General features: G+C 39.3%; 1 protein-coding gene across 3 annotated transcripts in view; it reads right to left on the bottom strand.

Moving 5' to 3' along the window:
* The window catches only part of NELL2 (neural EGFL like 2), a 376,784-nt gene that overhangs the window by 166,947 nt on the left and 192,367 nt on the right, over positions 1-17,470 (bottom strand). For all 3 annotated transcript variants that reach the window (XM_049694047.1, XM_004274430.3, XM_049694046.1), the window contains one exon: positions 9,001-9,126. In XM_049694047.1, coding sequence (XP_049550004.1) covers positions 9,001-9,126 — 126 coding nt within the window. The remainder of the gene's footprint in view (positions 1-9,000; positions 9,127-17,470) is intronic.

A 17,470-nucleotide genomic window follows, 5' to 3' on the forward strand; every position in this document is an offset into this window, starting at 1 on the left:
GTAGGCAGCCTTTAAGATGGTTCCCAGCGATCTCCACCTCATGATAGACATGTCTTTGTGTAATCCCCCTCTTTAGTATAGGCTGGACCTAAGTGATTTTCTTCTAACCAATATACTACAGCAAAGGCAATAGGATGTCATTTCTGTGGTTAGGTTACAAAAGATGTTGGTTCCGTCCTGCCAGCAGGCTCTCTCTCTGACTGGCTTTGATGAAGCGAGCTGCCATGTTGGAAAGGCCCGCATGGCAAGGAGCTGAGGGCAATCAACAGTCAACAGCCAGTAAGGAACTGAATCCACCAACAACTACAAAGGTAAGATTAAAGAAAAACCCTTCCCCAGCCCTGGTGGACACCTTGATTGTAGCCTTCTGAGAGACCCTGAAGGACAGGACCCAGCTATTCTACACCCAGACACCTGACCCACAGGCTGTGAGCCAATAATTACATGCTGTTTTAAGCTGTTAAATTTGAGGGTTATTTGTTATGCAGCAGTAGATAACTAATACAATATTAGTCCCTTTGATAAAAGAACTTAGTTTAAGCAATGTGGTATCAGAAGTCTTCTGAAGAAAGTACCAATGTGGTATCAGAAGTACCAGAAGTCTTCTGAAGAAAGTGCCAATCACTGAAATACATGGCGACAGATAGACTGGTGAAAGCATTACCCAAACAACGAGTGAGGCTCTGCCATTCCCCAGCAGAGGCACACAGGAGAGAGGAGGCTCCACATTTGAGAGAAGAAACTCACCCTCTGAGCCCAAACCCGTGACCTGGATGTGACACTGCAAAGGCACCTTGGGCTGGGGAGAAAAGGGGAACACCAAGACAGGGCGATGTCACCAGGTAGATACACACCCACTGCAAGATTAGATCAGCAGCAGAGCCAGACGATGAACTCTGTTTCATGGAGCACACAGTGAAGAGGCACAAGGAAAGCCAAACTTCCATTCCGGCTAACATGTTAAAGCCAACAATAAAGGAAGAAAGTGAAAGGCATCTATTAAACCTCAACTTCAATAATCCTGTCCTCCACAGGTGTCTGTTGCTAAGACACCACTATTAGTACACTCCTGGCATGTATAATCTTTTTATTCCCCTATGTGAGTTTTCAGCTCTGTGCTCTTCACATAAAAGTCTCATAATAAAACTCAAACCATAATCCGTTTGGGACAAAGGTGAATGAGAGTTTACCAACCAAGTCAAAGCAAGTGAGGCTGCCTAATGAGGCGGCTCCCATCATCTCAGTGCTCAGATGAGCTTGCACAGAGGCAAGCTTGTGTGGACACACATCACCGGGTGCTTGGATCAAACCACGGCCGAGCTGGAGGTCAGACATGGATACGAGGGCTGCACTGAGATGCTGACTAAAGGCTTTGACAAGCCTGGAAACTGCTACGTGGGTGCTGGTGTGTGACCCCCACTCACTGACAGACTCAGATAGCACAGGCTCTTTTCCAAGCTTTTCATCTCGAAAAAGGCACTTCAGTTCCCTGAGCCTTTGAGCCTCTTCCGTTTTGAGCTGATTGCTAATTGTATGCGTGCATATATGTGTTTCAGAAAAGAGATAAGCACATTGCCTTGGCCTCCACACTCACTGTGCAGACGAGTCTCACTTCTGTTCTCTGCAAGTTTTCCAAACATGGTCTGAAGTTTTCTAAACATTAACCCTTCCTGGTAACCACAGTACACATTCTTCTAGAGAGGTTTTCTTGATTATGTTTGTTTAAAAACCGCTTTTCATTATTAATTCTTTGAGTCCTAAGGCCTGGTACTTTAATTTGCTTTTGTGACCATGTTTAGATGTTCAAGTTACTCAGTAATAACGACACAGCATAATAATATATAGCAAACCACAGGAGATGAATGATGCAGCTTTTAGCATTAGAGGCCGTATTTAACACCCCAAATCTGACTCTTCATATTTTCTGAAATATGCCACAATTGTATCGTATTTTGTAATGCTGATTCCAGAAAAAAGACAATTTGGAGTGATTGCTCATAAAAATGCAAAAGTCTTTCCCAACTGTCATGGCAACTAGTGGCCAGATGGCAGGATTGTCTGATTGCTGATTTTGATTCTTTAGAAAAGAAATTCACATGGAAGCAGCCAGGCTCATAAAATCTGCCCTGCTTGAGAACTGACCAGACTCACTCATTCTTTGGAGGCCACGGACTCTACTCCAGGTAGATTAGTGTCCACCACAGGCCCTGGAAGCAGATATCTAGCTCCAAGCCTCCCCATCTAACACTCATTCTCAAGAATAGGAGGAACCTCCCTGATCCCAGGAAGTACAACACATCCTCCTATGGGAGGATTTTTTCTAACTTCCAGAGAGAGTGCTATTCAGTTACACCAAGGTTTCTCTTTCTTTTTTAAGCCCCTATTCACAGGTACATAATAAGTCAGTTGACTAAATAAAAACACACTGAATCCATGGCTCCAGCAAGGCTATCTATTTATAATAATAATAAAAATAACTCCATTGAAAAGTAACCAGAGAGAAGTGCCCAGTTGAAAAACTCCTAGGGACAGAAGACATTTCCTCAAGAGGCTCACTTCTCTAATCACAATAGAGACAACGACAATAACTGTAGCTAATGTTTATTAAAGATTTCTTCTGTGCTAGGCATTTTACTAAAGATAAAGAGCCAAGGCTTTTTATAACTAAAATGACGTTTATTTAGGAGTTTTGTGAGGGCTGATATGCATATTTTCACTTCCTCTTCTTTACCATTGTTCTCTCTGATCTGTGCCTCTCCTGGCCCCCTATCCTCTCTGCCGTTGTCCACAATATTCTTACTTCCTTCACTATTTATATACCAGTAATTATCATGGTGCCCACACAATGAATTATCTACCTTCTTCTGTACTTGTGATTTTGATAAACCCACCGAGAGCTATTTTTAAACAGTTGATAATAAAGTTATTGTACATCCATACAATAAATTATCAGCTTCAAGTTCAATTCTTTTTGGAAGACTGCAGAATGAAAAAGAATAATGTTACGCTGCCTTTCCAAAATACCATCTCTTTAAGCACTTTAAGCAAATGACCTTTTCTAGCATTAATTAATAGGGAACTTCAAAGAAACACACAAAAAGGAGACAGCTATTTGAGAAAAGGCCACGCATGGGTTACAACGGACTTAAAATCTTTGCTCTGGTTGCCCAGTAGTAAATCCTCTGCAACCTTCTGTGCATGTCAATAGCATCTAAAACTCTTGAAAATGCTAGAAAACCAACAGTAATAAAGCCCAACAAATCGGATGGTAATGATGATTTTTTTTAAAAAAATAGTCAGTATTGACCTTGTTAGAGAAAAAGAAGTAACTACAACGAGATCATAAAATGTAAGTGCTAGGAGTTTTCGATGCTGTAAAAAGTTAAGTACTTTAAGAAGTAAAACTCCTTGGGGAACACCAGAGGAGGCTCTTTGTTTAACAACAAAAATCAAGTATCTAGAAGAATTTCTTGTGCTCAGATACTTTATGGACCTTCTGTGATATGTGACATGGACCAAAGCCTGCATTAGAAGCTCTGGAAAAACGGAAGCAGTCAGGGTCAGTGGAAAGCTACTGGGGAGGCATCAGGATAGCGTAATTTGAGAGGCCCTAAGAAATCCCCTCTGCCACCTCTGTGAGGTCTGCGATTTTTCCACCTGTTAAGCTAAGGACAGGTTTTTTTAAATTTATTTTATTGAAGTATGGTTGACTTACAATGTTGTGTTAATTTCTGCTGTACAGCAAAGTTATTCAGTTATCTATCTATCTATACATTCTTTTTCATATTCTTTTCCATCCTGGTTTATTGCAGGATATTGAATATAGTTCCCTGTGCTATACAGTAGGACCGTGTTGTTTATCCATTCTATATATAATAGCTCACATCTGCTAACCCCAAAACCCCAATCCATCCCTCCCCCACCTCCCTTTCCCGTTGGCAGCCACAAGTCTGTTCTCTATGTCTGTGAGTCTTAAGAACAGGGTTTTGATAAGAGAAAGGAGAGGAAAGAACTTGGGGGAGAGTGGGCCTTACTGAGAAGGGGTCCATTTTGTGGCCAAAGGCCGTTGGAAGGACACTGGGTACCTCAAGAACTGAGAGAAGACATCACTATACAAGGCCTAAAAGAAACCTGGAGAGGAAAAAGGAAATTAAAAAGAAAGTGTACATCCTACAGTTTCGAGTGGGTGACCCTAACTTCTCAACCCTGGCACCACTGACATTTTGGGTCATATAATTCTTTATTATGGGGGACTGTCTTATACTGGATGTCCTGTGCAGGATAAAGATTAATGACTCAGTTGGAAAGTAACCAGAGAAAAGCTCCCAGTTGAAAGCGTTCCAGAAAAATAAGACATTTCCTCAAGAGGATAGCTAGTCTAACAATATTATAGGATGTTTAGCATGTCTCTGGCTTCTACCTATCATTAGGCCAGTAGCAACCCCCTTTCCCCACAGTTGTGATAACCAACAGTGTGTCCAGACATTGTCAAATAACCTCTGGCAGGTAGGAAGACAAAATCGCCCCTGTTGGACAACCACTGCCCTAAAGGATGAATTTTCTCTCTAAGTTGGACAAGACCTTTTCCATTCCTTGGTGGTAGACTGGTCCACCCTTCCCATTCTCCTGTTCCCACTCTAAAAAACTACACAAGAGTGGGAAGGTTACAAGCTCATCAACACGAAAAAAGAATGAGAACTCTGTTTTTTAGTTGTAATACTCAAAGCAGAGAGATATATCGGGAAGATCTGAAATGAATGCCTTTTCCTTCAGAATATTTTTATCCTTTGATAATTCCAAAATTCTTGATCCCATCTTTATTTCCAGAGCTATCTTATTCTTTGTGCATTACACAAGACTAGTTTCAAGATGAGCTGTCTAGTAAGACTCAGAAAGATTTGCCCAATCTAATCAGTGCTTATGTGAGTAAACCAAGGAAGGCATTAGTCTAGATAAATAATAAAGACACTTTGTTATTCATGAAAATTAAGTTATTTTTGTAATCAGAGAGATGGAAGAATGGGCTTCTAACATCTTGGCTCATATAAACCAAACCCTTTTCCTTCCCTTCCCTCTGCCTTTTCTATCCTTTCTTTCCTCCCTTCCTTCCTCCTTCCCTCCCTCTCTGCCTCCCTCCCTTCCTTCCTTTCTCTTTTCTTGTAGGTATAACCATGCTTTATTCTAGAATAGGACAGGATATGAGGACAGAGATTATGAAGTATTAACTAGAAAAAGAACACCATCACTGGAAGGAAAATTATATTAATGAGTTCAGAAGAATATAAAGTGCTGCATCGACACTTTATCAAGAGTGTAAACTATGCAAATGGTGCAACTGAGTCATCAGTGAAACTGCATAATAGAGTCAGAGGCCCAGAAAATGGCAAATTCTATGTTTTCTACTGACTTCTGATTTAGGATTATTACTATACGATCTGTAGGGGAAAAGTTCCTCTTGGAGTTGAAGCTAATGAAGTGAAACTATAGAAACGCAGTTTAACTACTGAATATTATAAATTGAATAATGCAGTTCTAGATAAAGTATGAGTCTTCTCCCCTTATTTTTGTGTTGTTGCAAATTAAACCAATGGTGACTAATGTAAGAGCTAAGAATAAAAAGTCTTATCCTCTGGCCCCCTTTTGCTTCTCACTGACTGTATAACCATAGGTAAGGCAATTAATCTCTCTGAGCCTCAATTTCCTCATTTGTAGAAGTTAGGAAATTGGATTAGATTATCTGTAAGAATGCGTCCATCTCCAAAATTTTCTCTTTATGGCAAAAATATAACTCAAATTATCTGAAAGTGAAACAAACAAAAAAAGTCTGTGCAATTCTACCAGCTGTGGAAGGTGATTACTCTATAGCATACATAATTTCTATGCCACACTACAAGCTTATAAAAGCAAAAAAAAGGCTTCTTTTATTGATCAAAGCTCTTGACTATAAAGTAACATGTATTGCCTTGGATTCTTCCTTAATTAGAATGTCCATGATTAATTTTCAGATGGGGTTAGCACCTTTGAGAGTCTGCTGGGTACAGTGTTGACAATGTCACTTGTTACACTATGGCAGGGTGCTCTTCAATAGCAAAGAGGGGCAGGGATACAGAAACAAAACAAATTCAGAACTTCAAGAGCTCAGACACAAACATCAGAGAATGGCTCTGCAGTGGTGTTCTGACATTTATTCTGGAAGGCCTACTCCTGCAAGTATGTGAATGTCTGTTTCTAAACTTCAGAGAAAATAAATCCCAATCTTTATCAGAGATATAAAGTCCTACTCTGGTCTTATGAGAGCTCTTGAAAAGGTACTGCCTAGATGCCTTCAGCCATAAGGCAAACCCACATCATAGAGGAGTCAAGCCTTCTTCAAGCCTTCTGTTCAGATGCTAATGCTAAAGGACAGAGGAAAAGATTCAACGAGGAAAAATTTAAACATTCATTGCCTTTACAGGAACCCTAAATATGTGCTGGCCCTGCATGGTTTAGCATAAAATGTTGTGTCAAAGATCACCTGACTCTGGAGGACAAAGTAAAATCCACTCATATTCCCAAGAAAATCCAACTTTTATGTATGGATGGAAATCCTCAAATTTGCAGACCTACTCATAGTAGGTAGAAAATTTCAGGGCAAGAAAGTCTCTCTTCTTTAAATGGAAGCATAGAAATAGTGGTGCTAGCTGGAAACGCTGCTGCATCATTAAGGAAACACATTCCATCACCTGCCAGATCATGAAATTCCTGGCTCTGGCTCCTTAGGCAAAAAATCATGGCCTGAACAGCTTTTCCTAAGGTGACTTTGGCCTTCCTTGGTATTCCTACAAAGGGACACTTCATTTTTATCATTAGATACTTTGAAATCTTAAGGGGAAATTCTCCATAAGTAGTCCAAAAAAACAAATCACCCCAGCAATTTGTGGGATTTTATTTGGAAAGAAAATACACTGGGAGAGGTAAAGCCAAAGCAGAAGATGCTCTGTAAGGGATGACAGCTGAACTAGTCCTTGGATTTACAGCCAACAGACAGGCTCAGGATGGAAATGAACCTCTTGAAAATACCCTCCTCCAAGAAACACTCCTCATTCAACACTAGGTCAAATCTTGTGTCGTGTACTCTTCCTTACTTGTCTCTAACACTTTTTAAGATTGTAAGAAAAACAAAAAGAATCACTAGGAAGTACAAAAATATACAAAGCTTTTTAAGTCTCTAATGCCGAAGAATTAGCAGACTCCTTGAAAATTGCTAGCATTTTTATTTTTAATGAGTACATCTCAAAATATCACTCAAGTAGTTTTATCTTAGTTTTTTTTGTTTTGTTCTGTTAGCCATTACATTGGAATGCAGATTTATTGATATTACCAATATTACGGCAAACTGTTTATTTTATTCTTCATGTATTCACTAAGACTTGTTCTTTTATATTCCCTTTTTATGTTGAAAAATATCTCCATAGTGCTCCGTCAGGATACTTTGCCACTCAGTGTGATTATATTTTTTCTAAAGAAAAAGTGCAGAATTGTTCCCATAATGTGGAAATGTTTAGGATGAACTGACAAAAAAGCAAGAATCTGTAAATCCACTGGCAACTCTATGTTAAATATATTTTCTACCTTCAGAATATCTTTGGTTATTCTCCACAGACTGAGAAGGCAATTCTCATTACATTTTATTTTCATCATTCTGTTTTTATATAAATGCTACACTTGAATTTAGAGGAAGGACAGTCCCTTTGCTCTAACTAATAAATAGGATATCAAGTATAGACAGTCCCCACTTAGAATGGTTCGACTTACGACTTTTCAGCTTCATGATGGTACGAAAGTGATAAACATTCTGTAGTAAATGTACTTCGAATTCTGAATTTTGATCTTTTTCCAGGCTAGTGATATGCAGTATGATACCTTCTTGCGATGCTGGGCAGCGGCAGCGAACCAAGTGTAAACAACCGATACACTTAGAACCATTCTGTTTTTCACTTTCGCTACAGTATTCAATAAATTACATGAGGTATTCAACACATTATTATAAAACAGGCTTTGTGTTAGTTGATTTTTTCCAACTGCAGGCTAATGTGAGTGTCCTGAGGACGTTTAAGGTAGGCTAGGCTAAGCTATGATGTTTGGTAGGCTAGGTGCATTAAATGCATTTTCAACTTATGATATTTTCAACTTATGATGGGGACATAAGAGTAAAAATGACAAGATAACACTTTAAGTGCTTTCCAGTTTTATGACTTTATATGTTTTTCTAAAATATGGTACGTATATGTTTCTTCTATTTAAAAAAAAAAGCCAAAAGAATGTTGTATTTCACACCCACATTTCTTCAATCCCCATAGGCTGTAAGCTACTCTGTTAGCACCACTTTCTTTCATATTCTACAGAATATGAAGTGAATAGGTTGTCTTATCCTAGGACCAACTTCAGACATTACTAACACTCGAGATATCCCTGAGGAGGACTCTGGATGCTACTGATGGGAGTGATATTTCATAGCACAAACATAAGCAAAACTTCTTTGATGTAGATACTCCACTGTACTCCCCAGAGGCACGAAGACACTCTTCCCATTTCCTAGCACTCCACAGATCTATTTCTGAAAACATTACATTACTTATGTCATTATTCCTCTATTCAAAAGTCAACTGTCATGTAAAGAAACATTATTTAAGGGTGTTTCTCAGATTTGCCATAGAATTCACACAAGCTTTTAGTATAAATACTATTTAAGTATAAAATTAGTAAAATATTGATTTTGTTCCTCAGTTTATCTTTACATTTCTAATAGGAATTTCTTACCCAGAGCAAGGAGCTAGCCCTTTCCTTAGAACAGATTCAGAATTAACTACCAAATCAAGAAGATATGCTTTTGCTTATAACTTGTTTTGTTGTAAGGGGGCATTTATGGCACACTTCTCCAAACACTTAGAGTTAAAAGGAACTTTTAAAAGTAAATTTAAGGCACAGAAAGATTTTATTTCACAAATAGTCACTGTTTACCTGTGCATGAATAGTCATCAATTCTGATGTATCCAGTTTTGCAGATGCACATGAAGGAACCTGGGGTGTTGACACACATCGTGTTCTCACGGCAGTAATGGCGCCCTTCAGCACACTCATCAACGTCTGTGAAGAAAAAGTAGGGCAAAGGGGTCAACAGTGGCCAGTAGTCTAGAGTTTCTCTATAATTTTCTTTGGTGGGGAGAGGGCAAAAGTTACTAATTGAAAAGCATTTTTTAAATGTATTCAAAGTATCTCCTTTAGTAGAAACCTTTGATGTTCAAATGACAGAAATTATAACATTTTTTCCTAAAAGCTCTTGCTGGAGTTTCAAAGATGTCTTTATATTTCAACTTGCATCATTCTAAAATACATCTAAAAATATTCAGTCCATTCATCTACCTTAGATAGAATGTTTGATAAAATGAGTCAGAAAATAGAGACTGGGCTGCCTTAGAGTCTTGGACGTTTCAATCACTGAGCCAACCACATATTATTTTTTGATTCACTGGCTATTCTGTACACTTGGGGAGACCCTGCAAGAGGTAAATAGAATATTCAATATACACCAGAACTTGAAAAACTTCACTTAAAGATATGAAACCAATAACATGTAGTTTATTAGAGATACGAGTAGAGATACAGCTATACCAGTAAGTGTTGAACAGAGATGAAATTACAATCTAGAGCCTGATAGAAATGAGAAGCTGTAAAATAGAAAAACCAGACATCATATTGAAGAGCTTCCACAGTAATTCACACACCAAGTTTTGAGTGTAGAGACTTGCAAATGCTAAGCCATAATAATAAGCACTAGTACTAATTGGGAAGAATGTGAATTTTAACAATAAAACTGTCCCCATTTTATAGCCCCTCTCTGCCTGAAACATAAAGTATTTTACAGGTATTTTATCATTATGTTATACTCTTTATTAAGGGCCTTAATGCATTGACCAGGCAAGGTGCTTCTCCTCCAGAAGTGTGCTTTCTCAAATCCTCGTGGTAAATCCACGAAGTAGCATTGACCTCATTTGTTCTATTAAAATAAAGGGATCAATTACAGGAGATAGTCAGGTGACCCAATACTACAAAAGTCATGCCATTCATATAACTCAAGTATGTTCTCAGTCCTGAGAGTGTCAAAAGAAATAGCTGACACAGTCTTTTGGGGTGGGGCGGGGGGGGGGGGGGCGCTATATTTTAGAGCTAGAGGGCTCTTGGCAATTATGCGGCTAACTACTTATTTTATGGATGAAAATACTGAGATTTAGAGACACTCAATTTTCCATTCAACTTCTAAATGAAAGTCAACACAGTAAATTACAAACATCTTAGCATACAAAGCCCCTCCCAGTTTGACCATTACTTTCTGGCTTTATATTCTATGATCTCACTCCCTCTTCCCTCTCAGTGTTCTGGCCACACTGAGCTTCTGGTCATTTCTTGAATGGGCCACACTCTTTCTTACTTATGTGCTTTTGCATATGCTGTTCTCTCTTCTCCTTCTCTCCCTATCACCACCCGCAGTGGATCTTGTCTACCAGTAGATTCACCCTTCAAGAATCTGTTTAAATGTCTCTCTGAGAAAACTTCCCTAAGGAAGTAAAATGCTCCCTATGCTGTGCTCCCTTGGAACTTTGTAAATGTTTCCATTATAGATATATATCCATTGTACCTTTATTAATTTTTGTAAGTTTCTTTTTCCAGTAAGTCAAATATACCCTTGAAGGGTAGGGATCATCTATTTGTGTTTCTTCTTAATTCTGGCTACACATTATATTCATGTGAGATGCTTTTAAAAAACATTAGTTTTTGCACCAACTCCCCAAATCCCACTCCAAAATCTTGTTTAATTATCCGTGGTGCAACACAGACATAATATTATTTTTAATCTTCTCTGTGAAGAGTCTAATGCAGGGGTCAGCAAAAATTTTCAATAAAGAGCCAGATAGTAAATATTTTAGGCTTTGGGGGCCATAAGTTCTCCACTGCAACTACTTAACTCTTGTTGTAGCATGAAGGCAACCATAGACAATATGTAAATGAATGAGCCTGACGATTTTCCAATAAAGCTTTATTTACAAAATAAGAAGATGAATCAGATTTAGCCTACAGGCCATAGTTTGATGACCCCTTGTCTAATGCATAATCAGAGCTAAGAATCACTCAGAAGGACTGAAATGGAGGAGTAGAAGGACGTGAGGCTCACCTTCCCCCAACATCAAAAATACATCTACATGTGAGACAATTCTCACAGAAAATCAACTGGAAGCTGTAGAAGATCTCTTATACAACCAAAGCTGCAAGAAAGATCTCCACATAAGCAGGTTGGAAATTTTTAAAAAAAGAAAGAAAGAAAAAGGCATCAGGATGGAACCAGCACTGCTGAGAAGGATCTGTGAAAGTCCACACATAGACCCTTGTCCTGGGGAACCTCTTTTCCTGCTAAGAGGTCAGCTGGGATGGGTGGGGCCTGGACTTTGCTCAAGAGGAGCGTGTGCATGCTGGCTTGCTAGTAATCATGGAGGAGAGAGCGGGGAGCTGACGGCTGCTACCTCACCACACTCCCAAAAGTCTGAAATGCGTGCTGGGCAGGGCCACTAGTGCTCGGTGGCTAAGCGCTAAGTCTCGGGCAGAAGGGCCCTTGGAGGGGACTCGTTCTAGCTGTGTGGAGACAGCCCAGAAGGCCTGGGGAGTGGTCCATGCCAAATCTCAAAGCCCACTGTCAGCACAGCACACACATGGCAGCCGTGGGTCTGGCATTGGAGCCATGATCAGTGCTCGCACAGGTGGAGGTGGGTCCAGACGTGGCAGACATTGTGGGCTCACACATGAAGGCGGCGGGTCTGGCCTCGAAGCCCATTTTCAGAGCTCACAGGGTAGGGGCAGTCTTTGTCAAGTGGCACCACGGAAATGCACGTCTTGGGCGGACAGTCCCTGGGGAGGAGTATACAGCAGTTCATTTCCAGAGGGAGCCCTCTGGTTCCACCCACCCCACACCACAGCTTGGAACCAGATCTGGGGCACACAGGTCCTGGGAGAGGCCTGCCACAGAGGCAGCCCGGGCCCCAGGGAGCAGCATAACTATCTTGATTCCTGCAGCCACAGCACTTCAGCCCCCAGAACCAGCCCACTCCACACTGCAGCCTAGCACTAGGTCTGGGACAAACACAGTGGAGTAAGGGACGCACACAACCTTGGGCTGCTTCTGGGCAAAACCACGGATGCCTGTATGGACAGCACATAGGTTCCCTGGGCCTCACTTGCTTCACTGGTCACATCCTTTGGGACAGAGCAGGCATTCAAGGGCAACAGAGCCTTATAGAACCTGGATCTCAGGGCTTCTAGTCCAAGAACTGGGGAGCAGACCCCGCCCCTGACAGGGCTGTGACAGCCACAGAGTAAAGAGGAGGCCCTGTCCAACACTGCTGTGCAGTCTCTGGACACCACAATGCAAGTCACACTCCTTATCAAGGGGCTAAGAGCCAGCATTCCCTGAGGAAAGACGTGGCTGGCATCCAGATCAAAAACAGCCCTTGCCACAAAAATATTGGACTCGTACAGTCTACACAGGGATGCTCCCACATGGAAACAGCCCTTTTAGATCACAGTAGATAACGGTTTCTCCTAAATTCATAGAGACAGAGAAAGTTAAGTAAAATGAGACAGCAAAGAAACTACTGCCAGTTGAAAGAAGAGAAATCCTCTGAAAGAACAAATAATGAAGTAGACCTCACCAGTTACTAGACCCTGAGTTCAAAAAGGAGGTAATAAAAATGCGAAAGGAATTAAAAAAGATTATCAGTAGAAATGCAGATCACTGTAACAAGGAACTAGAAACTATAAAGAGGAACCAATAAAAATTAGACAATTACTGAGCTAAAGACCAATCTAGAAGCAATGATTAACTGACTAAATAACACAGAAGAACGAATAAGTGATGTGGAAGATAGAATAATGGAAATCACTGAATCAGAACAGCAGACAGAAAGACAAAGGAAAAAAAAATAAAAGCAACATACGAGATCTATGGGATAATAAAAACTGTGGCAACGTACACACAACAGGGGTTCCAGAAAGAGAAGAGAGAGAAAAGGAGATCGAAAATTTGAAGAAATTATGGCTGAATACTTCCCAAATCTAAAGAAGACGACGGATTTCAAGGAATAAGAAGCACAGAGGGTCCCGAACAAGATGAACCCAAACAGACGCACACTGAGACGTATCTTAATTAAAATGGAAAGAGCTAAAGATAAAGAGAGGATTCTAAAGGCGGCAAGAGAAAAACAAAGAGTCAGTTACAAAGGTACCCCTATAAGGCTTTCAGCTGGTTTCTCTGCAGAAACTTTGCAGGCCAGAAGGGAGTGGCACAATACATTCAAAGTCCTGAAAGGGAAAAACCTGCAACCTAGGATACTCTACCCAACAAGATTATCATTTCAAATAAAAGGAGAGATAAAGAGTTTCTCAGACATGCAAAAACTAAAAGAATACAGCAATACCATACCTACCCTAAACAAATATTGAAAGGTCTTCTCTAAATAGAAAAGAAGCAAGAATCTACAGGAAAGGAAAAATCACAATAGGAAAGACAAATATATAAAAGGATTGAAGGTCACTTAAATAAGCCATTATATAAAGAAAAAAAATTTTGTAAAAGCAATTATAGCTACAATTAACTGCAAAAGGCTAAACATGAAGATGTAAAATAGGACATCAAAATCACAAAACAGTGGGGAAGGGAGTAAAAAAATGTAGATCTTTTAGAATGTGTTTGAACTTATATGACTAACAGTCTAAAGCAAGTAGATATAGTTATGGATCAACATACTTGAAAACCAGGGTAACCACAAATCAAAAACATACAATAGATTGACAAAAATCAAACAAAAAAGAACTCAAGCATAATGCAAAAGAAAACCATCAAACCACAAGAACAAAAACAAGAAGAACTACAAAATCAAATGGAAAACCAGGTTTAAAATGGAAATAAGTACATTACTTTAAATGTCAATGGACTAAATTCTCTAATCAAAAGACACAGAGTGGCAGATTGGATAAAAAGTAAGAACCTACAACATGCTGCCTACAAGAGACTTACTTCAGGGCAAAAGACACACACAGATTGAAAGTGAGGGGATGGAAAAGATATTTCATGCAAATGGAAATGACAAAAAAGCAGGGATAGCAATACTCATACCAGACAAAATAGACTTTATAACAAATTCCATAAAGAAAGGTAAAGAAGGACATATAATGATAAGAGGATCAATACAAGAAGAAGATATTACACTCATTAACACATATGCACCCAATATAGGAGCACCTAAATACATAAAACAAATACCAACAGACATAAAGGGAGAAACAGAGGAATACAATAATAGGAGGAGACTTTATTTAACATATCACTTACATCAATGGACAGATCTTCCAGACAGAAAATTAATAAGGCAAGAGAGGTCCTAAATGACACAACAGACCAGTTGGACTTAATTCATATTCACAGGACACTACATCCAAAAAAACCCAGAATATACATTCTTCTCAAGCACGCATAGAGCATTATCTACTCCTGCTACTTCTGTTTGTTTGCACTGGTCTGTAAGGAAAGTATCACAATCGATTACAGCCTAAAAGAAAAATCAAACTACAAGCACCCTGGTGGAATATGATGAAAACTCATTTGCTTCCAGAGTTTTAAGATCATAATAAGAATCATATGGGATTATTAAGGTGTTCAGCTGGATCAAAGGACTTTAACCCTGCCCTTCTGAGAGGGTAATGAGGAGGAGTCAATGTTACTGAAAACCACTGTAGAAGCCCCCCTGGGCTTAAGCTGTGAGCTAGAGGGATGGCCACAAAGAAGTCCATGTGCACAAAAGCATGAAGAATTTATCTTTGGAGATGAAAGAGCTAAGAACAATGAACGTAACCCAGGGACAGCATCTTGGTTATCAAAAGGAAAAACCACTGAGTACACTGTGACATCACCTCAAAACAAGAGTAGTTCCTAGTGAGAGATTATAGTTCCTGGTAGAGTCAAGGAAGTAGCTTCAGTGCCTGAAGCAGGACTGAGTCCAGGTGAAACAAGCATTAAGTACAGAAGACACTGTGCCTCTCTCCAAACACTATCCTAGAGAAGAAAGCCTACCGCAGCAGGAGTAGCCACCAAACCTGGCAAATCAAACTCGTAAGTACGTATGAAGCAACCCAGATCCCTCCTAAGAACACTTAAGGAATAGGAACTTTGAGAATACTAAAGTCCTATGGGACGGGATGGAGAAAAGAGACAGTAAATTGGGGTAATTTCTGTTAATGTGGCTCTATTTACAGCTACAAGCTATGGAATATTTTGATTTGTAAGATGAATAAAGGATAATTTGTGAAAGGGTAAGTTGGCCTTCTAAATACTGTCTCTAACAATCGCTCATTGTTAGGTCTACATCCCAGACTGTTGGGGGACATCAGCCTGTCCAATTTTCTTTTGCAGATGTTTCCTTTTTAAGCTGTCATATAGTCAGAGAAAATATATTCCGTAACATCTTATGGAAAAACCCAAGGGAACTCTTTGGCCAACCCAGTTCAACATAGGGTTGTAAAGCAAAAATGAGGAACCTATTTAATATGAAGCCTTTTAGGAATTTGAGTGATTTGGATCACACAGGAATACAGGATTCACAACCAAGAGATATGAAGTGTCAGGCCTATTTCCTGGAGCAGTGTTATGAGGGGAAAAGAAGTAAAATGCCAAAAAAAATCATCGCAATACTGCATACCTAATTGCCAATTGCCTTTTTAAATTTCTCATGCCGCATCTTCAGGAAAGGAACTCTCCAAAGAGTCACATTTACATACTAGAACTACAAAGCTACATAAACATCATTTCCGTTTACATGTGCAGATTCAGGCACAAAAATGGCATAACTAAAAAGTAATCTGGTGAAAAACATATTCAATCTTAATTCAAGGTATGTTTTAGTTCCAAATCCCAATTCAAAAACTCAGTGAGTCAAATTCTTACAATTCAGTTCAATTCTCTATATACTTATTGAATGTTTTCTATGTCCAAGTCACTTTACTGGAGTTTCAGTCATACTGATGACCCTAAGGGGTAAAACAACAACCATAGGTGGATAGTACCACGGACAGATTATGCTTCAATACAATTATCTATTAAGTGGGGAGAACAGCACAATATCGGAGAGGGCTACTAGAAGGTAGCTTCCTGCCAGGTGGAAGAATTCAAACATGGCTGGACACACTGTAGAGATTGAAGCAAAGGGTACACTGCTGAACCATGGGGCTTTTAACATCCCTTCCAAAATTCAGTACAAAGGGAGTTAAAGCATAAACCCTGCCTTAAAAGGACTTACAGTCCAGGAAATAGTAATATCATCATCATTATCCATTTAGGTGCCTTCTATGTTTTAAGCCTACATTTTAGAGAGTACTATCTCTAAGAGATTCATGGTTGCTTGAAAACACAGTATTGCATGGTCAAATAATTTCAGAACCATTATATTACTATCCTGTCCCCATTCCCCTCCTTAAAAGTCACAATGTACATGATCAAAGTACAGACTTTGAAATATCTAGTTGTTTTTAAAAAAAATCTTCATTCATTTATTCAACAAGTATATAATGAACACGAAACATGTCTATTTACTGCATGAGGCAAAAAAACAAACTCTAGCTGAAGAAATAATACTTAAAAGATAATGTTATGAAGTGACACATACTGTCTATCTGAAACATACACCATGTGCATTAAATAGGGAGCAACAAACATTTTTTTTCTTAACGCAGTGCTTATTTCTTCTGAGCACCATTTAATTCAGAACACATTAGGGAATTTATATTTGGTGATACAAATGATTTTATAACTCTTCCCTCCCCCAACGTGAGGAGCCGATAATGAAATTAAGAAGCCAGGACATACTTACATGAATAACAACATGAGGTCTTTTATGCTAAGTGTCAAAAGAGGAAAAAAAGAGGAAGGTTGATGACTAAGGACAGAGGCAACCAAGGAATATGTGACGGTGCGGCAGGACTGGAAGTGGCTTTTGAAGAAGTAGGCTTAAAGTGACTGACTTGCACAAAGTTGGAAGGGGCTGCCAAAGAAGAGAGTTTCCTGTCAAACAGAGGTGTTCAAAAAACAGTACTGTAAAGATTCAAGTCTGGTGTAGGCAGCAGAGATGGCAAAAATATGAAATATTGAGGAATGATGAACATTCCATTTGAATGAAGTTTGTGCAGGAAAAAAACAAACACTGTTATGGGATAGAAGACACATGCAAATGCACTTAAATGCCCAACAAATATAAGAATGGTATCTTCTTTGTTGTGATATGAAGACATTAAAGCATTTGGAAGGAGGAGGTTGGGGAAGCAGCATAGAAAAATACATCTCACAAGAGTTGGTAAGGTGCACTTGTGGAATTAATTTAAAAAGGTACAATCAAGG

Source organism: Orcinus orca, chromosome 11 (assembly GCF_937001465.1).
Source record: "Orcinus orca chromosome 11, mOrcOrc1.1, whole genome shotgun sequence".
In the NCBI taxonomy this organism is placed as follows: domain Eukaryota; kingdom Metazoa; phylum Chordata; class Mammalia; order Artiodactyla; family Delphinidae; genus Orcinus; species Orcinus orca.